This window comes from Oenanthe melanoleuca, chromosome 3, assembly GCF_029582105.1.
Source record: "Oenanthe melanoleuca isolate GR-GAL-2019-014 chromosome 3, OMel1.0, whole genome shotgun sequence".
Lineage (NCBI taxonomy): Eukaryota > Metazoa > Chordata > Aves > Passeriformes > Muscicapidae > Oenanthe > Oenanthe melanoleuca.
In genome coordinates this window covers 38,588,909-38,616,032 of record NC_079336.1, presented here as the reverse complement: position 1 = coordinate 38,616,032, position 27,124 = coordinate 38,588,909, and the positions used below count along the sequence as shown (strand labels likewise).

The window sequence follows — 27,124 nt, the reverse complement described above, 5'->3', positions numbered from 1 at the left end:
TAGCTGCGGCCAGGCACCGGGGATTGGGGAGTTTGGGGGGATGGCATATTTTGTCCCAAATACGGGGTGCATACGAGGCTGCTCATCCCCCAGAGCAGCTCGGCGATCGCGGTCCGCGGGCATTTTATCAGGGCGGGCTCGCACCCAGCCCCGGCCGCGGCGCGGCGGCCGAGCCCTCAGCTCCGGACAGCGCCCCGGGCCCGCGGCACTCCGCAAGGGCAGGGCAGGGCACACCCGGCCGGTCCACCCATCCCCTCCTTCTCCTCCCCATCCCCTCCTTCTCCTCCCCATCCCCTCCCTCCCAGCCCGGCCGCGCAGCCGCGCAGCCGGCCCGAGGAGCCGCCGGAGCCGCCGGAGCCGGGCAGCGCGGCGCGGCCCTTCCCCGCCGCGGGCCGGGCCGGGCCCGGAGCACCGGGCGGGCGGGGCAGGGGCTCGGCGGCTCCGCGGCGGGGGATGCGGGTGCCGGGCGCAGGATGCTGTGGGGGGTGGGCCTGGCGGCGCCGCGCTCCTGCGTGGCGGACCTGAGCCGCAACCGCAGCCTGTCGCTGGGCTGGTGCGCGGGGCCCGAGGAGCCGCCGCCCGCCTTCTATGGGGGCGAGATCGTCGCCTTCCCGCTGTCGGGCGGCGGCGGCACCATGGCGGCGCTGGGCTCCGACTCCTGGTGGAAGAAGACGCTGTACCTGACGGGCGGAGCCCTGCTGGCCGCCGCCGCGTACCTGCTGCACGAGCTGCTGGCCATACGGTGAGGCTGCGGCGCTGCCGGCCAAGGGCGCTGCTCGCACCTGCGGGGTCAGCTGGGCGACGGCCGGCGGGCCGGGGTCTCTCCTCCACCGCGCTTTTGCCGGTTACCTTTATTTTCCCCCTTCCCCCGTTTTCCCCCATTCGCCCTTTGCAGCAGCGCAGGCGGCGGCTCCGCGGCGAGCCCTGCGCTCGCCCCCACAGGTGGCCCGGGTCCGCAGGCAGAGGGCCCACCCGGGCCACCAACACCCGCAGCAGCCCCTTAAGGGCTGACGGGTGTGTTGCCAGGGCCGGGGCTTCTCCTTTGTCTGTTTCATGCACCTGCCCCGTTCGGTTTTTTGTTTATTTTTTTTTTCTTTTTCTTTTTTTTTTTTTTTTTTTTTTTTTTTTTTTTTTTTTTTTTTTCTTTTAAAGTCTGTCGGTTTTTTTTACAGGAAAGAGGAAGAGCTCGATTCGAAAGATGCTATCATACTGCATCAGTTTTCAAGGCCTAGGAATGGCGTTCCGAGTTTATCCCCGTTCTGCCTGAAAATGGAAACATACTTGAGGATGGCTGATTTACCCTACCAGGTACATCGTGCAGTTTGCCTTTGCCTTGCAGCTCTCTGTAAATTGTGTGAAATGGCACATGGGCATCCTGCCTCTCATCCCCCCGGTCTGTCTCACCCAGGGAGATGTAAACATACACCTACAGCTAGGTGGGTATGTCAACACTTCTATGGCTCCTATTAAATTTGGTGTATAACCTTTAAAGATACGACTTGAATAAGATTATCTGGAACAGCTGTAGATTTAACTGGCAAAGCTAAATGAATGTTAAAAGTTAACTTGGAAATGCTGAAGTGGGAGAACAGTCTGGAGTTTATATAACACTAAATAACACCCCAAAACTAAAGAACATTATTTGATCCTTGAATTTCACCGTGCTAAAGGGATCAAGATTAGACTGCTCCAGGTTCTTGTTTTTTTTTTGGAGGCCTAAACTCTGAAGCTGTTCTGGGAAGAAGTACTTACCTTTTGCTTCACCTCCCATGGCTGATGCTTCTTCCCCAGTGAAGTGAGACAGGGTTGCTTTTAGAGGTCATGAATACTGCTCCTTAATTGTGGTTGGGTGCATCCCATGCCATCTTCCTGCAGGGAATGAAGCCTGAGCTACACTGGGAAATGAAAGCTGTGAGAGTGGACACTTGAACCTCATGGTCTTGCCTGGTATCATCAAGGTCAGGTTGGGACGCTGCAAGTGTGGCACACGACTTCTTGTGGTGTTGGCAAGCTGCACAGCACACAGGCTCTTTGAGACATGGCATGGTTTTCTTTTTTTGTGTGTGTGTTAAGCACTGAATGCCTTTAAGATGATAAAATAGTGAATATATATATAACTAAGATCTTACGTAGAAGAAATGTCTGGGATTATTTTTCCTTTTTCCTTCTCCCTCTGTTTTTTGGAATTTAACTCCATATCAAGGTGTTAGGAAGAATGTTTTGCATAAGTCAAATGTTGTACTGTGGAAAACCAACCCTAGTTGTTGGAAAACCAAACCAACAACTTTTTTTTTAACACATTTGCCATTGGTATTTAGCTTCCTATGTGGCTAAACTCCTTTGCATTGGAAGAGAGTCTAATCAGTACATTTTGCTTAATTATTTAAAAACCTGAGTTAAATGTTTTCTTACAATTTAGTGGTACTTGAATCGGATACTTTGGAGTACTAAAGAGGAAGATGTCCATCCTGTGGGATGTATTTTCCTCATTTAGGTTTACAGAACTTGCCAGATTCTGAAACTTAAACATGTCCTTGCAGCAGGAGGACTTTGTGCACAATGCTTTTCTCAAAATAATTTGGGTAGAAATTGCACATTTGAGGGGATGACTCTCATGGTGAGATCTGTTTTCTTTCTAATGGCAGCTGATGCACTTCAGAGGTTTGTGATGGTCAGGTTTGCTCTGGTGGAGAGCAGCTAAAGAAAGCTGCATTATAAAAGATGGTTGTGACAAGACACGGTCACTTCTGAAAGATAACACAGCATTTGTGTGATTGAGGATGGAGTAGTTGAGAGAACTCATGAAGGTCAGAAATCACACAGCTTTTCGGAGAGAGGAATTTCCAGAGGGTTATCCTCTCCTCTTTATTATTTTGTACTGAGGGTCAGCATTGCTTTTTGGTGTTGCATATCTCTCTGTCCCTACTCACTAGTGTGAGTACACTAAACTGACAAGACCATCAAAACAACATTCCTACCTTCAGCTGCTTCTTCTTGTCCCTTCCTGCACATGCTTTTCTGTGGCAGCTCAGGCTGATCAGAGCTGGCCTAGCTAGAGCCATGACATTTTATTTTATTTGGTTTTAACTCAGCTAGGTTCCCCACATGCTCTGTGTGCCATTCTGCAGGAGCAGGTGCTGGGAAATACCAGATTGGCACTTTTAGCCATGCTGGTTTACATGGGCTTAAGGTGTTTGTGGGGCTACCAACCCTCTGAAGGGTTTTAGATTTGAGTTTAGTGGAGCTGAGCTTATGAGCTGAGGAGATGGCTCTGTTTTTCAGGAAGAGGCTGATGTTGTTTCTGTCCTTGTGTTAGAAGTATGGTGCTGCACTGGGGTCTGGCAGGTGGAGGAAAGTATGGATGCTGCTGTGGGATTGAACTGGAGGGGAGCTGAAGGGGGCACTGTTCATGGCTGGAGTTTCTTATGCTCTGCATGTAGACTTTTATTCTGTTCCCTCATGACTGTGTTACCCTTAGGATGCTGTAGGTAACAGAGGCATTGATGGCTGCCTGGCAGGCAGCAGGGTGGGTGTATAGGAGCGTACAGCAGGATCCAGAAGGAAACCTTGCTTTCCTGCACACTGTCAGGGGCCATGATGGAGAAGCGCTGCAGGTGGCAGCTGGTGCTCATCCCAGGAGACCTGCTGTGGTCATCACCTAGCTGGGGAGGGACTGCTTCAAAGGGAGGGTCATGAAATGGAGTGCAGAGAAGACAGTGAGATGCTCAGACTGCCTTTTACACTTCTGATTCCTTGTGTTTATTGTAGTGCATCAGACTGTTGAGTATTGTGTTTTTTGTTACACAACGTGCTTTAATGGCACATGAGGGTTGGAGTAGAGGGACATATTCCTACCTTTCTCTCGCCTGAATTTCTCCCAACACATGTGCTATTATCATTGCTTATGTTTTCTTGAATCTGCCTCTGTATGTGCAAGTTTCCATGAAAAATTATTTGGGCAGCCCCACCCCAGCTGGGCTGTCATAATCCCTAGCTGGGTTTTCAAAATACTGGATTCTTTTCTTGGTAAAGCTTGCTTTAAAAGAGCCATGTCCGTGTGCTCATCAAGATCTTTTGGGTATTCCTTGATTTCCTCAAGAATATGAAGAGCTGAGCCTTTATGTAATCTGATAAATAATTAGCACAGCAGGAATATGCAGTTTTCATGTCAGGTCTGTGGAAATGGCAGCCTTCATAAGAAAAGGAAGAGTGAACATAAAATCGTAAACAGAAGTAATTGAAAATGTGAAATCTAATTTCTTTTGCATAGTACTGTAAAATTACCCTAGAAATACCTTGCTCCATTCTTTCTATAAATTCCTTACAAAGGAGGTTCTGTAGAGCTATTGTTACTGTTATTGTTGCTCTGCAGGCACTTAATGTACTGTGAATGAAAAGGGATATTCTTTTGGTTTGCTTTTGGTTTTTGATAATACCATAGCTTTTCCCTGCTTAGCAGCTAGAACAGCTTTGAAGTGGAAAATTGATAAATATTTGATAGCAATTAGTATCAGCCATAAGGATACAGAGGTTTCAAGCCTAAAAATGTCTGTTTGAGAGCAGTGGGTACAAGAACAGTATAACAGATTTCTCAAGAGACTAAGGTTTTCTCAGGTCACTGAAAGATGTTTCCTATTTTGTTTGATAAACCGTATGTAACGAAACACGAAAATTATTTTGGGCAATGTATTTATATGCATTGAATATGTGTGCTTGAAGAAATGTGCAGCTGAGTAATAAAAACTTGCTTTTTTCTGGGTTGCAAATGGTATGGACTGCAGTAATTGCTAGATATAATAAACACATCTTCAAGTCCAGTGGCTTCTGCAAACCACCAGTGTTTGTGCACAAGAATGGAAGTATCTTAATGGAAGGACTTAATGAAGATTAAGCCAGCAATGCTCAGAATCTTCTAAACACGCTGTGTAGTTCCAGGAAAACCTTGTGCTTCAGTAGTAAAGTCATAATGAAAAATTATTGAAATGTATAATTCAGTTTCAGTTCTGAAAGACCATTTTTGATGAAGGAAAGGTCTTGGAAGGTGGAAGGGCAGAGCAGTGCTCTCCTTTTAGTTTCAGATGTGCAGTGGTTGTAGAGCTTGTGCTGTGGAATTGGCCCCCATGTCCCCCACATGTGTGGGTAGGGGGGATTCAGGCGCTTTATTCACCCACACAGGGGTGGCAGTGGGTGAGACATGGTATCATCCAGTGTCCCTGCCCTGCTGTTTAAGGTACAAACCTTGAAGAGGCTACAGCCAAAGGCATTGTTTCCCAGAAGTGTTACCTCTTTGTTTCCATCTGGAAGGGAAGAACCTTTGGGAATGGCTGTGTGATCTTAGTGCATTGCACATCTGCATTTGGAGTGGCAGCCAGGATCCTGGTGCTCTCAGACTGAGCAGGAGGCGTGTTCTGGTGTCTGCTCTTTGCTGCCAGAGCACCTTAATCCATCCTAAGTGGATTCAGGAAGGGTAAATACTTGAAACCCAAACAGATCAATCCAGAACTGCAAACCCTAAACCTCCAGCAATTAGGAGCTAGATCCTGAAATGCTTGGGGTGACTGCCAGAGGTTTGAGTGCAGAGCCTTTACAGTTCTTCTTTCTGTACTAGGAGTTTTCATTCACTAAATAAGTGGATGGGAATCACAAGAAAGGAAAAAGGTTGCTCCTTGTGTCTCTGCCTTCAGGAGTAAGAGAATTGAAGACCAATGTCTGTTCATGTTTTGGCAGCCAGTACTTCCTCTCATGCTTGTTATATGAGATGGAAATTCTCTAATCTCTGTGTTTCACCTTGTCATGGGAAAAGCACATTGCTGCTTCTGTGTGAGTGCTATGCTGAGCAGGTATAGCAGTGTTTCAGCAGTGCAGTATGCTCTGCTCTGCTCTGCTGTGCTGGGCTCTTGGGAGACCCAGTTGTATAGCAGGTATGTGTGTAAATGTCTGAGATTTGTAAGTTTTGAAGATGCAGAAAGCAGATTTCTCTTCTGCTCAGGAGGGAATGATATGCCTTTCATATAGGCTTGTGAATGTGTGTGTTTTGTCCTTGGAGGTAATGCAGTTGTCTGAATTGTACTTTTAATATGAAAAGTGCAAATGTGTGCAGGAACTGAATTTATTTGTGAGTCCTGTGATTTAAAACTCGTTTAGAATAATGGGCCCAGTCTTCTGGGAGATCTGAGCATCTCCAACCCTTAAATAACCCAAGTATTTAAAGAATAGATAATATAATTTTAAATAATATTATATCACATGACATTCAGCATAAAAGCATGGAACACCTTGCAGAGCCTGGAAATAATTTTATCTGAATGGTCACGTGGAGTAAAGCTGCTGCTCTGATTGAATAGCCACTGCTACTCTAGAGTGTTAATTAAAAAAAAAAAAGATTTGTTTGGTTTGTTGATTTGTTTCTTTAAAAACACAGAAAACTATTTAAAAATGTTTATTATCATCGAAACAGAACCTGAAGGGCTTTTTTTTGTTTGTATATTTGTTTGTTTACTTGTTTGTTTTTTTCTTAGAACTATTTTGATGGAAAACTTTCCCCTCAAGGGAAAATGCCTTGGATTGAATACAATCACAAGAAAGTATCTGGCACCGAGTTCATCATTGACTTCTTGGAAGAGAAACTTGGAGTGAATTTAAATAAACACCTTGGTCCACATGAAAGAGCTGTTTCCAGAGCTGTGACCAAAATGGTGGAGGAGCACCTGTACTGGTAAGCTTGCATGGCAAGGCTGGCTGTGTTCTTGTGCTGTCAGTGTGTCCCTGAGCTTGGGCCTCACGGCACATGAATGCTTCTTTTCTCTTGCACAAGTCTTGGGTACTCAATTATTAACTTCACGACTCTTCATCCTAGGAAACTGCTGCTCCTTCATGTGTGTGGTGGTTTGAGCCAGGGATAATTCCCTTGAAAGGTTGTGCTGTGTAAGCAAGGTGAAGTCAGACCCTTTGACTGTATCTTTGTAGAAGGAAGCAGCACTGGGATGCTCCTCTGTTCAATGTGATTTCTGTATAGGGACAGCCTTGTTAATAAAGACCAAAAAATCAAGGTGGCTGAATATATTTGTGGTTTGGGGGGCATGTTTTCTTACTTCTACAGATACATGTGAGTGATTGCAGTATGGGTCATTGCCTTTCCCTAACACAGGATACTCCTGTTGATACGTATTGTTGATAGTGTACAGTATTAGTCACAGTCTCCTGAGAAGCTTAAGTATGTATATGAATGGAAAATAGAAATAGAACGTTTCTGGTACTTTATGCATCATACTGACACCTTTGAAAATAGTATCTGTGATTTCCTCTGTGCTTTACATGTCAGTCATTTTCAGTGCCCTTTCCAGCTTGGGCGTAGAGGCATCAGGTGGACATGCGTCTTGGATGCTGCATTTGCTGCCTTAGTGGCCACAAGGCTTTCTCCCAATAGTTGACTTTCATTTAAGCATTTAAGTCCTTGCTATACTAAGTTTTGCATTTATGTTCCATGTTTTTTCTTCAAGACAATGTGTGATTTTTAAATTGAATGCATTTACCTGCTTTTTCTTTTACTTTTTGATCAAAGATCAGCAGCAATATGTATGTATAGAGTTCTTCAAATAATTTTTAGTGTCTCCTGAGAACAATTTTAGCATTCAGTAATTAGCAGATTGAAGTGATTTGGTTTAGAAATTAAATCTCTGCCTTTGAAGAAGTGTGGCCTTCACCAATTAGACCCATTTGCAGTGTCATAGCCTGCCAAACATGATACAGGCAGCCTGTAAACTAACTTTTTTGGTTCATTTTTCCACCCTCAGTTATTACAGCTGCCAAAGGGAGGATGAAGTCTTTTAGTCCCCTAATGCTTCATCTCCTTGCCTTAGTGTCAGTTGTTTCGTGGTTCAGAGATTTAACTGCATTAAATGTATCATTACTGATGGCAGGCTTACACTGCTGTTGTATCTCAATTACAAAGTGCTCTCCTCTGTGAAACTGTTGTCCATCCGTCCAGGCTTCTCTGGAGCTGGCTGGGCACTGCTGGACATGACATAGGCAAGTGTGGAAGACAGATATTGCAAATTCAGGCATTGGCCCAGAGAGAGGGCATTAAAACAGGTCGACAAAGTTGCATCAAGAACAGAGATGTGCACACCTGGCTGTGTATCCCTGTTGCCTTTCCTGTGTAGTCACACAGCTGAGTTCCTCCAAGGTGCATATTTTTGCTGCAGTGCATTGAAAGGTTCAACTGAAAATCTTACTGTACGTCCCTCTGGCTGTACCAGAGGCTTGATATGTTGGTTATACCTTGCAGATTCCTTGTAGCAGGCAAAGCCTGAGCCATGAGGTATTGCAGTTGTACTGCAGTAATTCCTGGAGAACAACTTAAACCATCCTGTACTTACACCAAAGTAAAATCAATGTTTCACTGTCTAGGACCATATTTCTCCTCCGTATTTGTCCACAGCATATCTGTGGTTGTGAGATCCCTTCATATCTGTCCCTGAACCTTCCCACTTCCCACCAGAAGCTTAGGGTTTTTTCTTGGTGTCTTCGTGTTCCATGGTGAGGAATTTGAAATAGTGATTGTCTTTCTGCAGAATGAGGTATATAAAACCAAGCCTCCAAAGCAGTGATACATAATGTGATTCCTACTGTTTCATTGCCAGCAGCATATAAAGTAGCTTCATCATAAATAAGTAATAGTGTAGTACATTTATCTGACAAAGAAGAAAAGTACATCCTATGGGTGGAGCTAATCCTGGTAGATGCTCAGCATTTCCTCCAGAAATGTTTAGTTTGCCAAGGTAGTGGCTCATCTTCAGCAGTTAGTGCCTCTTACATGTGGAAGTGACTGCTCTGGCTGGAGTTGAGAGCAGTGCAGAGCTGCTGAGAACCTCAGCCTCTGGACACCTTCTCTCTGCCCTGGGCTGTGGCTCCTGGCAGGGCTCAGGCAGAAAGACAGCAAGTGAGTGTGCCTATTTCAGTGCTGGGGTTACACTGTATCCCTCAGATGCACAAAACTGATTTGGAGCTTGTGCTGGAGCTCCAGTCCCTGGAGAATGCAGTAAGCCATTAGACTTTTGCTAGCTTTAGTTGGCAAAAGAAAAAACGTCTTGTAAGCTGAATGGGTGTTGAGGCGAGCCAGCAGTGAAGAGATGGAAATGAAATAATTTTGTGACTCTCACTGCAGGTCCTGGATCCAGTGCAGATACCTGTCATCTGCTGTAGGCTTGCTCTGAGTCACCTCCACTGCCTGCAGTGACCTGTGGGCCCTCAGACACCAGTGAGGTACCCACAGCCACCTTTGGGGAATGTGTTGGGTTTTTGGTGTAACTGCAGTACATTTGTGGATTCGGACCTCTGGTTAAGAGAGATCTGATTCTCACTTCCTTCTGGAGCTGGCATGCTGAGCTCAACAATACTGCTGGGATTCAGGCCAGGCAGCCCCTGGGTGCCTGTAGGGCTGGCAGTCACTGTGAGATGCTTTCTGTCACTTCTATCTCAGGAGACAGATCTTAGGTCGGTGACACTTATGTGCTTAGTGAGAACATAAAGCCTTGAATATTCAGCTTAAGCAGACTAGCCCATTAGATTGGGTGAGCTTTATTGGCAAACAAAACTGTAGTGATTCATAAATGTGAGTGTATGTGTGTGATTTATAAATGTGTCTGTATGTATATATACACTTGTAAATATATTTGACTTGTTTCTTGCTTTGTCTTTCAAGAAGCAAGCATCATATGTGACAAATGCTTGAAGTACAGGAAGAACATAATATGAGAATACAGATGAATCTGACTTTGGTCAGTATTCAGGCTTGCCACGTGTTAAACATAAAATATTTTTATAATGTAAACATGTGTAAATATATCAAGCCAATTTTAAGAGTAGCATCTCTCCCACTGCTAACAGTGATTGAGGCTTGAATGCCACTGGTGGCTTAAAAGCCAGTTGCTCTTAGAAGTTGCACAGCTGGTGGGGTTTCTACAGCTGATTGTGGAATGAATTTGTTATAATCCTTTTGTATATAAAAAAATTCTAGTCTGCACAGGTTCAGATAGTAAAAGTAACCCCCTGTTCACTTGCTTGTAAATGCCTTATCCTTTCCTTGAAGTTCAGACAGTTCTTGGATAATCAGTCAAGCTGCTGTTGATGAGTCATTTTCTTCATCTCTTTGCCTGATTTATGTATTGAGGCCAAAGCTGCTGTTACCTTTAAACTTCAGATTTACTTCACCCTCACAGCATTGCTCTTTAATGCGTTACTGTTTTATTTATACTCTTAGATTTGTGCAGATGTGCTGGTACAAGTGCGAATGGTAATGTTTCCCAAAATGTTCTGTACAGGCCAATATTTAAAATAATGATGTCATCCCATAAATGCTTACTCCAGTGTAAAATGTATAGTTATGCTGTACTGAAGTAGATTGTGTAGACTACACAATTTCTGGCATTTCCAAACCTTTTGTAATATTGATAATACTCCATTAATGTAGTCTGAATAGAGAAGTGATGGGTGGAATTAAATGCTGATAAGCATATTTTGGTAAAAAACACAAATTAATGAACACTTGGATAGAATTTTTTAATAAAATGCTTGTAAAGCCAGTTCTAAAAGTGTTTTTAACTCTCCCTGACTTGGAGCCTCCTTTTTTCCTTGTTTTGCCTATTCAGAACTGTAACATTTTGGAAGTAAACTCTGGATTGGAATATGTGTATCAATTCCCAGTGTTTCTGAGACCCTGCAGGCTTCCTCTGTTTATCTTGTCTACTTTGAGATGACTTTAGCCATTATTCCAACAACCCTTGAACTTGGTGACAAAAGTTTGTATATATGGTCTTTTTGGTTTATTTGTAATTTCTGAAGATGTTGGACATTAAAAAAATTAATGTTTCTTTTTTATAAATTTCTGGAGTAACAAATCAAGATCTGTTTGCCTATAATATTAAAAAAGAACAAAAAACATGTGGGAAACAAAAATTTAAGCTCATGAGACAAATTTTTATAAAAAGACTTATTAAAAGAATATTATTTGCCATGTAATAAAGCGTGGGCGACAACAGAGTCCTTTAGAAATGTCTCTCTCGTAAAATCAGCATTTTGAACAGAGGAAACTGTGCAGGAGAAAACCAACCAAATAACCACTGCCTCTTAATTTTTTATATTTTATTTTAACAAGATCATGTTATTCTTAGTTTCTGAGGAGAAATCTTCTGAAAAATTACTGCTTCAGTATTTCTATTGGAGCAAAGTTACTGCTTGTCTAACTGTCAGCAGTATAGAAGGGAAAAAGGTTGGTGGGAAAGATTGATTTTTTTTTTTTTTTTTTTTTTTTTTGGGTGGGGGGGGTGCTGTTTTGTTGTTTTGCCCAGGTCTATGCAGTGAATTGTCTTTAGCTAATAAATCTGTTTGGCATTGCATTTTGTTACACGAGTTTAGCAGGATTCTCCAGCTTTTACTTAATATTTCACCATGAATCTTGTTTTCTCCTGAAGTGAGTCATGATTTAATGAGAGAATAAGCACTGGGCAGTCTGCCTAAGTACTGTAAAGTGGGTTTGCTCTGCTGACACTCTGAGTCTGCTGTCTGTGGAAGCTACCTCTCCATCAGGGCAGTGAGTGCTCACCTGCCTGACCTCTGTGCGAGCCTCTGCAGGGTGGTGTTGGGCTCTCTGGGCATTACACTGCTAAAACCTGTTTCTGCTTCCTTCTAGGACTTTAGCTTATTGCCAATGGGTGGAGAACCTTCATGAGACACAAAAGATGGTGTCTCTTTTTGGCCCCTTCAGCGACTTGCTGAAGTGGATCTTTTGCCATCTGACCAAAGGGATCGTGAAGCGGGAGATGTACGGCCATGGCATTGGGCGCTTCTCGGAGGAGGAGATGTACACGCTGATGGAGAAGGACATGCGGACCCTGGCAGGCCTCCTGGGTAAGGTACAGCGAGGCACGGGGCAGAGCTGACCTCAGTGCTTCCTGACAGCTTGGTCGCACACACATAATCTCATTCTGGCAGAAGCCAGAGGCTGGCGTTTAGTGCCTTCTTTGCTCTGCCAGAGACACTGTGTCTTTTCTCGCTGTTTGCTGCCAAATTATTGTCCAGAGGCATAAGAGGCTTCCTTCTCTGAGCACAGAGTATGTGCATGTAGACAAGCAAAACGTGGTCTGCTGTTTTGGAAGAGCATTTAGTGATTTGAAATTAGGAAAATGTAGTGTTTAGTTCTGCAAATGAAACCTCTTATACCCTTTTGGGGGGCTGGAGTGTGTGTGTCTAATTTTTTATTTCCTGGTTTATTTCCTTTCCTGTTTTTTATTTATGGCTGTTTGACAGATTGTTAGGAGGCTGCCATTTGAAAACTCTTTGCAGATGTTATTTTGATGAGCTGAACTTTATTGTGTTTGGTTGGTGTCAGCTTTATTCAAAGCTCCCAGCAGGAGGTGGTTCTGCACTGTCAAAATAGCTGTGTTTAAGATTCTTGGTTATGTTGGGTGCATCCCATACAGTTAGTCTTAAGGTTGACTTCACTTAGCTGGAATTAATCTCATTTCTGTTGTGTGGCTCAGGTTGAAATATGCACTGAAACTTGTTTTGCACTGTGCTTCTTGCCTTCTGCTCCACTAAGAGCTAAGCATATTGTGCATCTATGTCAAACTTGCATTTTGAGGAATTGCTGTGGTGCAGGTTGTCACTTTGCTTGAGCTTGTGTCTCTCTTGTGAGAGAAACAAGAGGGATGGTACCTGTGAGTTGTTCCCTGCAATAATTGCTTTAAAGAGGTGGTTGAGTGGAGGACAGGAGGCTGCCTCCCTGCCTTGTGCTCCCAAGTGGGGAGAGCATGCTCTAAAGAGACAAGTGTGGAGTGGATGAAAGAAGGCAGAAGCTGAGTGCTTGATAAGAAAGGGCAGGAAAAAATGTGCTTCTGGACTTCCAAGCTGTTTTGGAAAGTATTTGCAGTGGACCTAGATGTAGAGTTTTCTGTAACTTTGTTTTCTGAAACAAACCTGTTGAGTTTCTGAATTGAGAACAAGGTGAAAAAAAACCCCGTGAGGTGCACGGGCACAATTGGCAAGGCCAAGCTTGGTTGACAAGCCCCTTTTTTGACAGCACTTTCTTATGCTGCATTTTGTTTGTTAACAGAAGCAATTACATATTCTAGTGCCTCTTCAAAAAAAACCTGTTGTTTGGAGATCAAGAAGTCCCTTTTCTTTGAGAGGGAGGAAGGGAGAGCAATTCATCATCTAAAAGGAGATCTGGTCATACCTGCTGCAGAGCTGTGGCCAGCTCCAGGTGCTCTCCTCGTGGGACTACCGATGCTGTAGTTTAGAGATTGGCACTATGTGGCTCCATGCTCATCCCAGGGAGGAGTGGGGCTGGGAGAGGGGCTGGAGCAAGTTCAGTCTATGACTTTGTAGCACGGCAAAACCCCCTGGTTCTGGCTAGACAACTCTGCCAGGCTGAAAGGAGTGGCAGTGGGATATGTGTGTGCTAAAGTCATCCCTGTCTGCCAAGAGTAGACAGAACCTTCAAGAGAAAACTAAAATATATGCCTGAGTACCTGTAAAAGTATCTTGATTTGCTTATTTCTCTGGAGTGTATATTGACACTCAGATTTGTAAGATTTCAAGTTCAAAGGGATAATTTAATCATCCAGACAGATCTTTGTGGATCAGACTGCTTGAATGCTGTCTTGAGGCCTGTGCCTTTTTGCTGGCTTGGGGATGGCTTTCTAACAGCCATCCAGTTTTAATTATGAGATTTCAGCAGGTGGAGGTGCCACCATGTTTTGCTGACAGATGTTAGTCACTGTCTAAATCTGTTCAAAGTTGGACTTGTTTCAAATGAATTTGTTTGATTCTAGCCTGCAGACAGATGCTCTTCCTGCTGCTTGCTTCCTTCCTGGGTGGCTTGGGTCATCTCTCTGTGAAGGCAAATGCTATAGTCAGTTTCTGGCTTTTGTGGAAAACACACTGGAAATCCTCAAACACTTCTTCATTGTATCAAATTTTAAGTTGTATTATGCATATAGTACCAGCAGAGTTTTTCTTCTTAATTCCAGATTGTTGTTAAGGATCTGCCTGTGTATTTCAAAATGCCTTGATGAGCATTTGCTGTATTCCTGTTATTTTATTACATTACCAGCTGAATATTGTAGGTTCTTTTAATCTTCTCTGAAATGGATATCAGATTAGTCAGTGTGCAGTCACATGAATCATTATATTTTCTCTTTTGATTATTGGTTAGTTGGTCTACTTTTCTGTAATTGCCTTAATTTTCATTAACATCAGTATACTCATGTTTTCTCCAGCCATCTGTTTATGATTGGGTCTAGTAACCATGGCCTCCAGATAGTATCCTGGAATGGGGACAAGAGGTAGGATGAGGAGTTCCAGCCTGACTAGGGGTCCCCTATTTCAAAGGGGGAAGGAGAAGGCAGTCAGTCAGCTTACTGCCTGCACAATCTTTGTGAGTGTTTTCCCCGAAGAGAAGGTAGCTGGGATTTTGGCTGTTATCTTAAGAGCTTAAAAATGATGCCTATGGTGCAGAATAGCTGCACAAACCAAATTGTAGCTGTCAGCCATCAGGAATATCTGATTAATGGTCTCCTTTTTTAACAGGGACCATTCACATGGGGACAAGAATAACTTTTAATTCCGGGAGCTGCTTCCAGAGAATGATAACTTTGTAGTTGCTAGTTCCTATGACATTAATTTTGACACTCCCAATCACATCTTTGGTACTTATTTTTTCTTTATTTCTGAGCATAATTTTTCTATCTCAGTTATATCCATTTCCCCGAGAGACTCCCCCAGGTCTTATAAACATGGAAATTGGAGCTAATCCCACTGTGATGGATCAGCCTGTCCCATTGGTATCACCTTTCTCTCTGTCCTGCAGTCTTCAAACCACAAATGTAATTTCCTTGTATCGTAGCAGTTTCCTACTGCCTGGTAGTAGTGTAAGAAAGTGCAGGGAATGAGCTTATGAATAAGCGATATATAAAAATACACATTTTGGTAATTGTTTAGAAGAGGCAAGTGAGTGACCATAAATCTGTTGGTGCCCTCTCAGCGCTCTACTTCTCGGGCTCTTTGGTAGATGGGGATTTTGAGCTGAGAGTTGCAGGCCAGCAGCTTCCTGAAGTGGATTTTGAAAAGCATTTGATGCTTTGGCGAGGGCAGGGGTGCTCAGAGCCAAAAACTCAGAGGTTGGACTAACGTGGATCTGAGCCTCTAAAGTTAGTTAAGTACCCTGGAGCAGCCTGCAAGTGCTGTACCTGCCTCTGTGGAAGGGGACAGGCCTGTGTCCCAGTGTGACCAGGTGATTTCATTTCTGTTGGATTAGCCAGGGGATGCAGAGAGGTGTTTGAGATGATCAGTGCTGTGGCAGTCTGGCTGTGACAGACACTGTGTAGTCTTGCCTAAAAGCAGACTCAGAGATATCATCTGGTCTATCAGAAAGTCTTCTGGACTAAAGTTGCACTGGAAGTTTTGAGAACAGATTGGAGTGGTGGAAGAAAATGTGCACAGATGCCATATTTTGTGGTGCAGCATGATTTAAAACCAAATTTATCCCACAGTTTTATTTTCTCTTCTTGTGCTTTGTTTCCATGCACCTGAAGGAGTGGGGTGTTGTGCCTGGGGAACCAGAGGGTGGGATGGTTTAGCCCTCACTCAGAGCCTGCTTTAGTTGTAGCAAGATGGAAATGACATTATTTCTTTCCAGCATGGTATCACTATGGATTGAATCTCAAGACCCAGTTTTGTGGTGCTAAATTCCTAGTGCTGGCATATAACTGTGGTTTAGGGACCAATTTTTGAGATGTGTTTGAGATTGATGAGTGCTTAGGTGTCAGATAAATACCGAAAAGACACAACATTTACTCTGTTCAGAGTTTTCAAACAGTAAATTGATGGAACTGTGGAAGAGCTGGGGAGAGTTAACTGCATGTTCAAATGACATCTGACAGGCCAGAGAAGGTTATTGTTACTGCCTGTTCCTGAGCACTGTTTTGCTGTGCTCTTGTGCAGGGCATTGGCAGCATGCCTTGTACTGTACACTGGAATTTGATGCATTTTACACTGGACAGTTCCTCTGGACTTGCTCAATAAACCTAACATTGAATAACCTGCTGAATTACAGGCAGCTCGGAAGAATGTCCTGGGGAGATGGGATAACTGGATTTTGAGAATTCAATTAGGTACAACATTTCACAGTTTATAGCACTTTGGGCTGAGGCAGGAACAGTGCAACCAGCTAACCTGAGCTCTGCAATACTTCATGTTTCATTGTGTGCTCTGTACGAGGTCTTTGTTCCAGGTCTCCTGCCTGTGATGGGAAAACAAGTCTAACAAGTGGATGTTTTGTTGCAAAACAGTGACTTTGAAAAATGTATTTTCTTCCCTGTCTTAGTTACCTGTCTGTTTGTGCTGTGGTGGCCATTTAGGACCATCATGGCTTTGGGGTGCCCAGAGAGGCAAGCAGAGCTGCTGTAAGCAGCAGACGTGTCCGCAGCAGGCCCAAATGCTACTCTTTCACTTAAGTGTCTGCATGCCTGACATGCCTCAGTTTGACTTCTACCTGTCAGGGTCAGTGAGGGTGGGGGCACTGCAGGGGTGGTGTGTGACAAGACTGTCCACTCCTGCCTATGGCATTGTCCTCTTCCTGGAGATGCAGGTTATTTCTGAGCAGTCACTGCAGGTGTGACTGGTGCATCCATTTTGTCCTGGACAAATAGGGAGAGAGCAGAGCTTTGGATATGACTTTTCTTTTTGCAGCTAATCAGATGAGTACATTGAACCTAGATCTGCATTGATGAGGGGTAAAGGTGACCAGCTTCTGTCAGCACATTCATGATTTTGAATGGTTGTTGAGTGGTTTTGGGTTTGCACCAAGGCAAAAATGGTGTTTTCATGCATCTTGTAGCTGCAGAGTGGATTTTAAATGCAGCAGAATGAGTACAGTGTGTGAGTGCTGCCAGCTGTGAGGAGCAGAGGAGGTTCCTTGGCCAGTGGTGACTCTGTAACTGGCTGGTTATAGAAGTCTTGAGCACAGGGGAAGCTGCAGTAATGGAGATAATGCAGTAACCTGCTGAACCCTAGAAACAGCTTTGGAATCCCTGTCTTTCAACAAGTGAACCTTTTCATTGAAATTATTTCAGTAAAATAAGTATGCTAAAGGTGGAACTGTGGTTTTTTTTTTTAATTTGGGGAAATCATCCAGTCAAGAAATATTTGCTGTTGTATTTACAGGTGACAAGAAGTACATTATGGGATCAACTGTTTCCACTGTTGATGCCACTGTCTTTGGACATCTGGCACAGGCAATGTGGACATTACCAGGGACTCGGCCAGAGAGACTAATCAAAGGTAAGAAAGCCTAAGTGATCTCTGATTAAAAGCTCTTGGTGGCATTTTCCACTTTAAATGTGGAGTACCTTGGAAGGGCGTTTTGAAAACTGAAGGACTTCAGCAGACTGTTCTTGCCTTTGATATAGTATTTGTATCCTGTAATGTTGTTTTCTCATAAAATTCTTTGTTTTCTCTTTAATGTTCTACACAGTAATTGTTTCTATTTCTGTACTTGGTCTTTTCCCTGTTTAACGTGGCAAAGCCTTGAAGCCTGTAAGGAGTGAATTCTGGGTAAAATATGAGAAAGCAGAACAGCCATGAACCAAATTCTGCTGAACTGAGTACTTTCCTTGATAGTAGAACTGCAAGTGCTGTTGTCTCACTGAAATGACATCCTTTGCTGTTCTTGAAGATGCCAGATAAGGAAGAAATCCAGCTTGGCTTTGGAGTCACTTTGGTTTTTCATGAATTGGAAACCACCATACCCCTCCTCTCCACAGAGGGTTGTTTTTTCTGTTTGGTTCTTTTTTGTGGGGTGATATAGATGTTAAAGTATCTTGGCATCCATTTTCATGGTAAAACCACACAGCATGAAAAATGGGAAGAGCTAAGGAGGAAAAGGATGTAAAATAGTGTAAAAGGAATGAATCTGACCTGTAAACCTTCTCTGTGCAAGACAGCTCTGCTAAACCTGCGGTTAAGAGGCACAGACTTACTCTTTCCTCAGGTAATGAGCACTTGAGATGAGGATATAAATATTGGCTATGCAGTTCTTCCCCTTGATCACAGGGGCATCACAGGTAAAATTCTGAAGGGCTCATTGCTGTCTAGAAGGGTTACTATTTTTTTAATTAGTTTGGCTCTAATGAAAATAAATAGAAGATAATAGATTGAAGCAGCGTTGTTGATTTTCTGTACCTATCAACCTACTTATGCTGTCATGAGTACAGGTTTTACATGCAGCTCCCTTTAATATGCTGGTATTTCTTTCTTCTTTGAGTTTTTTATCATTTATTCTGTAAGCATACATGCATTTATAAACAAGGCATGGTGCTGAGGCTGGGAGCAGTAGGAGCCAGCCAGTAGCCATATTAAATGTGAATTTATGTTGCAGACAAGGCTGCCATCTGGTGGTGAAAACCCCACATTTACTGTATTTAATGAACATACTGTGCCCATCTATAAGATCAAATTCTGTCTTTAGGAACCAGGTGTTTGCAATTAAGCAAAGAGTTCTACTGAAAAAACCTTACAGTGTTAGTGTCTTGCCTTGATTTCCTTTTGTAGAGGTTGTAGAGGTTGTATTTGTGTGAGCATGTATTTGTGTTTATTGCTGTGTAACCCTTCTTGTTGTATGTGGTTACATTAAAGTTAGAAACAGAGCTGCTAGGAGGATTGATGGCATCTTGGAATTTTGAAACTTCTTTGGAAAGGCCCTACACAATTTGTTTCCAAACACAGCTAGTGTGTTTTTGCCTCATCAGGTGAGTTAGAGCATTGCTGGCTGGATATATTTACTGAAGTCTGTTGTGTTGTTTTGCAGGTGAACTGATTAACCTTGCTATGTACTGTGAAAGAATAAGGAGGAAATTTTGGCCAGAATGGCACCATGATGATGACAACACTCTGTATGAATCTGAGGAAAGCAGTGAGGCAAGCAAGACTTACTCCCCTTTGCAGGACTTCAGTTTTTATTCAAGGACAGAAACATTTGATGAGGAAGGGAACAGTATTTCCCAAACCCCTGACACAGATTACACTGGACACTCCCTCTTTGACTCGGATGTGGACATGGATGAGTACAGAGATCATGAACAATGCAAGTGATATGTACAAGTGTCTCCCATTGTGCAGATAAGCTGTTTCTTGGGATCACTCTGATTTGTTTTCTCCTTCAGGTCAGGAAGAGGTTTATACCTCTTTGGAAGAGACCATTGTGCTTGATTCAGCTGTCACATACTGCTTGGACTATTTCAGCCGTATTTCGTTTTGTGTAATTGTTCAGGTGGACCAAGGTAAACACATTTAAAACACACGTGAGCAAACTGCAGGTCTAGAGGGCAGCAGGACCTTTAAGTCTGTTTTTGTTCTTGTTCAAAATCAGATTCCCCGTCCAAGTGGGACAAACTTCTGGGAAAGAAGTCACATCTGGTTTGTGTTGTTATCTTATCTTTACAGCAACAGGTTGGACAAAAATGGAAGACATATGACTGGCACAGCTTTCTTCCATGGAAGAAAATGATTGATGCTGTAATGAAAAGGCCCTGGCAGTGTTGGTTGACTGCCATCTCAGTTTAAGCCAGTGTTGTGCTGAGGTGCATCAGATTCATGCAGCACCCTGGCCTGTATCAGCAATAGTGTGGCCAGCAGGACCAGGGCAGTGATGGTCCCCCTGTCTCAGCACTGGTGAGGCTGCACCCTGAACCCTGTATTCTGTTCTGGGCCCTTCACTGCAAGAAATTCAGGTGCTGGAGCATGTCCAGAGAAGGACAATGAAGCTGGTGAAAGGAACTGGAACACAAGTCTTGTGAGGAGCAGCTGAGGGAGCTGGGGGTGCTTAGCCTGGAGAAAAGGACTCTCAGGAGAGACCATCTCGCTCTCTCCAACTGCCTGAAAGGAGGCTGTAGCAAGGTGGGGGTTGGTCTCTTCTCCCAGGTATCAAGCTCTAGGATAAGAGAAATAGCCTCAAGGTGCACCAGAAGAGGTTTGGATTGGATATTGGGAAAAAACTTCATTGAAAGAGTTGGTTGTCAAGCATTGGAACAGGCTGTCCAGTCATTACCCCTGGAGGTGTTTAAAAGCCACATAGCTGTGGCACTTTGGGGACATTGTTTGGTGGTGGTCTTGGTAGTGCTGGTTAACAATTGGACTTGATTATCTCAAAGGTCTTTTCCAACCTAAAAGATTCTCTGATTTGGTAAAGTTTCAGGGGAATTTTATTTGATAGCTACCCATACTTTGGGTGCATGTATTACAGGGTCTGCAGAAAAGAACTGCTCCCAGTTCTTTTGGAAACAGTCAGGGAAGGATGGAGGAAAACATATTCCTGCAAAAAGGAGCTGGTTAGTGATTCTTGTTCTTTGCAGAAGATTGAAATCACTGCTCTAGAGTACTTTTATGCAGGAGGGAGATGTCAGTGTTAACTCATCTGGAATGTGTGTTGGTCAAATTTCTTCTGTGTTTTTGAATTAGTATTATGTTTTTACTCCCTGCCCATGGCTGCTGTCTGCTATTTCTAGGCAAGGCTTATGGGACTTGTTGCTAAAAGTCTGGTGTGTCTCAGAAGTGGGTGCTTTGTGTTCTTTACCAACAGACGTGGCAAACCCATGAAGGCTGCAAAGCAGTTTGAGGTATTAGTAGGCAAGGGACACTGTGTAGTTGCAAGACATTGGCCCAGGCAATTGAATGCTTTACAGCTGCCTAGGGAGGTGCCTCAGGGGGTGCTGGGCACTGTGCTGGCTCTCAGTGCACAGTCCCTAAAGCTCATGCACAGGAGGAGGTGAAATGAGACAGTTCCCTCAGCACTGCCATGTATGTGGGGAAATTCAGATACTGAAAGCATGACCAGAATTGAATTTAAGTTGCCTTTGCTGGCATATCTTTGCATCTGGATCTCAAAATTATTGCACAGGTTCTGATGTGCTTTGTGTTCATATCTTCCTAAATGCAGGTTAGAGATGAGAATGAATCCATTGGATTTACTCACAGCTTTGAAGTTAAGCATGTACTTCAGTGTTGCTTGGCCATGATTAGTGGATTTTCGTAGAAAGAGAGCATATTGATCATATTGGGCTGTTGTGTTTTTAAGTATATAAAATTGGGTATTTGACTGCAGACTTTGTTGGTGGCCCATTTTAATTATGACTTTCTCTGTGATTTACAGTTAGATGAATCAGGATCCCTCAGCAAAATTTTTATATTATGTTGGTTGTACCAAACGTTCTAAGAGCAGACAGGGCAGACAACTGCTTTAGGATGTTAATTGTTGGTAGTTGCAGTGAGTCTGGAGCTTGAAGTAACTCCAGCACTCAAAGAATAGCTTGCTCCCTGGGATCTTGGAGTGCCTCCTGCAGAGGAAAGCACCTGCTCTGGGGAAACATGGAGTTAGCCATGGCTTTGAAAGAAGGGACACCTTTGTCTGCACTGAAGCCCCAGGTCTGTTCATGCATGGGAGCCACTGCAGTGAGAGCTGACAAGTTCAGTATGAATTTACACCTGTTTCCACAATTCCCTGGGCGTGTCCTTGGAGCCATGTTGATACCTTGAGGAGCTGGAACAGAGACTACACAGAGTTAAGGGTAATAAAATGGGTATTTGGCCTTCAAAGGCCACACCCTGGCAGTACCAGTGCCACACTGTGACCCCTGCCCTGCCTGAGTGGCTCCAAGGTGGAAGCAAAGGAGGGCTTGGTCACATGATCTCACATCTTTATAGAATTTAGTCTATTTGCATCAACCATCCAGTTAATAGTCTCAAATTGTAAGGTTTCATCCTCCTTGCTTGCTTGCTGGCCCACCCTCCTCTTTTCACATTGTTTATGCTTAGGGCCTGGAGTTTGGAGAAACTATCCTTGAGTCAGTAGCTGGAATTGGACTATATTATCTTCATCACCCTAAGCACAATGGAAAAGCATATCCAAGCAGAATAGAAAACTCAGAACTTAAGGCATCAATTTTCTAGGCAATGTTGTGAGCAAGTACCATTTGCAATGTGAAACAAAACTGAGGAGGAAGGTATCATCCAGTGACTTGGGACTCTTCTCAGGAAACTAAGCACAAGAATAGGGCACAAGAAGATAAGTCTTGGGCTTGAAAGTGCAGAGGTGATGGCCTGAAATGCCTGAATAACTCCATGGCCAAGTCAGGAGAGATTTTATCTGCAAAAATGTAGGTATTGATATTCTGAATAAGAAGAATCTGCATCAAAAAGCTCCTATTTAAAATCATTAGTGTGCTGGAAATTCTGACAGAGATGTTCTCACTCATTTACTGATGCATGTTTGAGGGCTGTGCTTTCTCCATTTGTTCAGCATTGCAAGGTGTGCTTGCAGCAGATGAGTCCCAGTCATTAAAAGACCATTAAAGGGAGGTCAGACCTCTTTAAAAGGATTTAATCCATGCATTTTCTTTTGAAAGCTGTCTTGGTAAATTGTTGTGGGGAAATAAACAAAACACCAAAAAATCTGAAAAAAAAAATATTAAAAAGTGTTCATTTATTTTGGTTTGCATGGGGAAAAAAAAAAGAAAAATGTGTTTTCTTAAAAAGGGCATGATTGTTTTTGACTTTCCAAAATTTTGCTAGAAGAACCTTTTCTTAATCCTGCAGTCTTTTTTTTTTTCCCCCGTTCTATCATATCTATTTTTAATGTTGGCGCTTAGGGGCCATACAGAACTAAAAATAGTCAGAGAGCATATTTTTCCTTTTTTTTTTTTTCTTTTTTTTCTTTTTTTTCCCTCCCTCACTGGTCAGAATTGCAAGGGAGTCCATTGTAGGGATGCTGGAGGTCCTGACTGTGCTACTGGTGGGGTTGAGGGTCAGCAGGTGTCTCTGCAGCCATGAAACCTGGAACAGCTGTGGATTGCCAGCTGCCCAGCAGGTGAGCTGGGATAACAGCTTCTGCTAGGAGCTGGAGGCTGATAGGTGCCAGGACATCATGTCTGAGGTGACACAGACCAAGTTTTTCTCTGGCTGGGGATCCCTCTGCCACAGCCAGAAACTTACTGTAGGGTGATGTTAGGAAGGGTTCAGGGGCCCTTGATACAAGAGTCAGATGCCAGTGATGTCTTTGAAAGCATCACAGGTGCCAGCACCAAACCTGGTCCCAGCCACAGCCCCAGCCCAGTTTGGGGTAGATGGTGATGCAAGACACTGGCAGGAGGAAAGCTGTCTTGGGGCTCCTCTGCACTGTCCAGCCCCTCAAAATAGGGCAGGGAAGCCCTTGGAGGGTCGTTGGAGAAGGGGATGGTGGGATACAGGGAGTTGCCAAGTGGTGTGTCTGTGCAGGAGGACTCGGGCTGTGGCCTGGCTCATGCCACTGTTCCAGTGGATGGGTGGGATGCCTGCTCTGCTTATGAGCTGGAGCATGAGCCCATATCCTGGTGAGGGGAGAGCACCGCTCCTCCTGGTTACTTTTCCTTAAATACTGCCAAAGGCTGAGGGCTGCCTTTGTGTTTCTATAGTGCTGCTCTAAAAGAAGGAGTAATTGGTCTGCCCCTCACTTGGCAAATGGGAGTTCAAAGCAAATCCTGCATTTCCAATGGAGTTAGACTTGAAGCAGTCTGTTTTTTTCATGTGAATTGCAGTTTTTGACGGTGTGACACTCTGTCATGTCAGAAGGGATTTGTTTACCCCTGTCGGTCTCATTGGCTCTGTCAGCAGAGCTCACTGTTACTGAGTGGGGGAAACAGGCACTGGGATGTATAGGTCCTACAGAAATCCTGCAAATGTGCTGTTTGATTTAAAAACCAAACTGAACCTGATGTTTCAGATCTGGAGGACTGTTTCCATCCAATTATAGCACTGCAAGTAACACATTTTGATCTTTAAAACCTTGGCAATGTCCCTCCAGATCTATATTCTCTTTGAAAAAATACTGCCTGAAATATTTCTGCAGCAACAGTTCAGGCACAAATTTGCTTTTGTCAGTGATGTCTGCTCAAGTAATCATGACAGTTTCATACTGTTTTCCTTGAAAGGCCTGTATCTGTCAGATGCTAAGCCTTACAAAATATTGCCTGCTGGAAAAGCGTGTTATGTGCAGATTTATGCAGGGCAGCTCACCAAGTGAAATTTCTATGGCAGGGGATGAATTCAATTGGGTCTTGTCCTTAGATGTTTGAATAAGAATTTGAATCTGTTTTTTGACAAGTAGCTTTTTGGCCTAACCCTCCTTCCCTCCCCAAATACTGCAAAATTATGATTTAGGCATGTGATACTAATAAAGTAAATTATGCTCTCTAAATGCAGAATTAAGTTGGATGGTCTGGTAGCTGGGATGTGGAAGTGGGTACCCATAGGTGTGAGTCATGCCCATACATTTCAGCAGCTGTGATCCAGAGGAGCATGCAGGTTGTACTGTTTAATCCCATGGAACCAGGGGACTGGAGGTAACTCTGAGTGACTGCAGTGGCTTTCAGCAGTTGATCAGTGCTATGGGGTATCCATGTATGCTGTGCCTGGTATACCTCGTGCTGGGTACACTGTGCAGGGGCTCATTTTGGTAGCTGTGGCTCCTGTGGGGCATCAGCCTGCTGTCATCCCGTGGCTGAGCTGCAGAGACAAGGGTCTGTTTGGGAGCAAGTGTTGGCAGCTTTGAGCTTTGAGAGCTTTGAGCCTGCTGGTGAACATGGGCTATCCTACTGAGCTGGTGTCCCCTGGATGGAAGGTGTTCCCCCACACTGCATTTGTGCATCTCATTTTTAGGCCAGTGACCCCAGTCTTCACAGCTGTGCCTTGGTGGAGAGAGGGGTTGCAACATGCATCAGCTCTGTCTCAGTGGTTTGGGGCAGTCCTCTCTCTGGTGGCCCTTGGGGAGGGCTGCTTCTGTGTTCATTCCCCATGGAGGTGTCCCAGTGTGAAATACTTCTTAGCAGGGATTTCTGCAGCTCTCTGAGCAGTTTGGAAAGTTAAATGGTATTTGTCTGTGTACAGCACAGGAATGCCAGTCACTGAAAGCACTGCGTGTCACTACAATGTTAAACTTGTAGTTCTGTGTCCTGATTGCACCACTCCCAGGTTTTTCAAGGCCAAGGAGGCTTTTGGTCAGACTTCAGCATAAAAAGGTTTGCGGGATTTCATGTAATGATTTACACATTCGGCTCAACAAGCTAAAGCTGAAACATATGCTTCCAAAAGGCATTCAAGTTTTGTGGAATAAATAAAATCCTGCTCCACTTTGAAGTCATTGACTAAAGTGCCAATTTGTTTCAGCCGGAGTTTCCAACACAGCTTCCAAGTGACCCTGAATTTACCACTTCTGTCATTCCTGTCTAATTATACTTACGTAAAATTTTGCTTTATTGGGGGCAGTAGGGCACACAACATGTGATTGTGTTCTTTTATAAGTTCCCTAAAAAATAAAAGTGCTCTTTTCGGCTGCACTGGTCACATTGATATTTTCACTGGGCACTATGATTGTGTGTATTTTTCCTTCGCTTCCTAATTTGTTCTTTTGACTTATCTTTCCTCAATTGTACAGGCTTTTATTTTTTCAGGATACTTGAAGAATGCAAGTTCCAAAGACAGGGGTGTGCAATCCAGCAAGAATAAAGTATATGTAGATGTATATGGGTGAGGAATGTATTTAGCTAGCTGCAGTGTACAAGGTTTAACTAAAAATGAGACAACACATTTCTAAATGGGGACTCTTATGCTGTAGCTACATTATGTTGTTTGTCTATGAACTACACGAGACATATGTTATTTTGGCACTGTTATTACTAGTTTATAAAGCCATATTTAAAATTGTACACTTAATTGTAACATAACTTTAAATTGTGCACTGTGTTGATCAATGTACATATATATGAAGATCTGTATATTTTGTCTTTATGCTGTATGTCATTGGTGTGTAAATTATAACTAATGGATCTAAAATACCTTTCTGGTTCGTGTCCTTATTCTGTGTCTGTGCTTTCTGTAGAGCTGTGAACGAAGAGCTGAGAGTTGCTCTCTTGAGAGTGAGGATTGCATGAAACTTTAATGACCAGTCAGCTAAGCCCTCATCTCCCCAGGCAAATACTTTAGCCGCCAGCATTGTTTGGATGGAGTAATTCTGTCACTGATCGCCTCTCTCCTTGACACTCAGGAAGGATTTCAGGGTGTAGCACAAGAGGAAGGGCTAACATAAACTTGGGCGTGCCCAGGGGTCCCTGCTCTCCTCGCTCTGTTTTTATGGCTACTGTTACCGCTGTGAAAATAAGTACTCCTGAGAAGGCAACTGTGTCAGGAGTGCAGAAGCTTTAAGGGCTTTGCTCAGAGCACCGTGGTAGCTAGTTTCACTATATTTTTGGAAATTTTCAGCGAGTGCAAGTCCTTGGCCGGGCTTAGTGTGCTGCCCTGAACTCACAGAGGGGCTGTGTGACAGATGTGACCTGGCTGGAGCAAACACAGGGCACCAGTGGGCAGATAATAAAGGTGCAAAACTATACACAGGTCTTTCACACCTCACCGAGGCCTGACATCAAATCCGACTTCCTAAATGATGGTGTCAGTGTTAAACAAAAACAAAACCAAATTAACAAAACCAAATTAACAAAAACAAAACCAAAAAAGCCTCAAAACACCCAACCCAACCTATCAAAAATAACACAAGCCCCCTTCCCCCCCAAAAAAACCCAACAAAGACAAGTCAAGACCAAGCCTGTAGTGCCATTCTAGTAGATTTTTAGCTCCTTTCAGTGCCTTAATCTTTTACGGCTGATGAGGTTGTTTCAGACTTTTTCTCTCCATGAAGGCTAGAAATTTCTGTGTGTCTAATAAACATGGAGGTTAGAAACATGCACCTTAGTTTAAGCACAGGACTTGAAACATTAAATATTGGAGGCTTGGGAGTGCTGGCAGCCAAAGCAGAGTTCTGTCAAGTTCAGGTAGAGACTGTTCTAGTGAACTTCTTTCTTGGTGAAATACTCACAAACTCTGTTTATCCTCTACTCCCGGAAACTTTAAATTGGGGTGTGTGGGAAATATTCTGGATGCTACACTGTAGTTCTGGGAAATATGGGCACATACAGCTGCTTACTGCAGCTTTGCCAGTGGGAATTTGGTCAATTATAGTAACTGGTGGTAAACCTGATCCTTCAGA

General features: G+C 43.7%; 1 protein-coding gene across 1 annotated transcript; it reads left to right on the top strand.

Annotated features, from left to right (window-relative positions):
* Positions 1-372: 372 nt before the first annotated feature.
* On the top strand, positions 373-25,913 carry FAXC (failed axon connections homolog, metaxin like GST domain containing). Its single transcript, XM_056488018.1, has 6 exons — positions 373-742; positions 1,173-1,308; positions 6,519-6,715; positions 11,690-11,907; positions 17,224-17,340; positions 18,866-25,913. The coding sequence occupies exons 1-6, from the start codon at positions 474-476 to the stop codon at positions 19,147-19,149; spliced, it is 1,221 nt and encodes a 406-aa protein (XP_056343993.1). The 5' UTR covers positions 373-473; the 3' UTR covers positions 19,150-25,913.
* Positions 25,914-27,124: the final 1,211 nt, after the last annotated feature.

What these genes read in the sequence shown, in the direction of transcription:
- FAXC (XM_056488018.1), top strand. Translation starts at nt 474, where the DNA reads ATGCTGTGGGGGGTGGGCCTGGCGGCGCCGCGCTCCTGCGTGGCGGAC. An exon ending in TGGCTGATTTACCCTACCAG is followed by an intron (nt 1,309 to 6,518) that starts GTACATCGTGCA and finishes TTTTTTTCTTAG; the next exon opens with AACTATTTTGATGGAAAACT. An exon ending in GCCAGAGAGACTAATCAAAG is followed by an intron (nt 17,341 to 18,865) that starts GTAAGAAAGCCT and finishes GTTGTTTTGCAG; the next exon opens with GTGAACTGATTAACCTTGCT.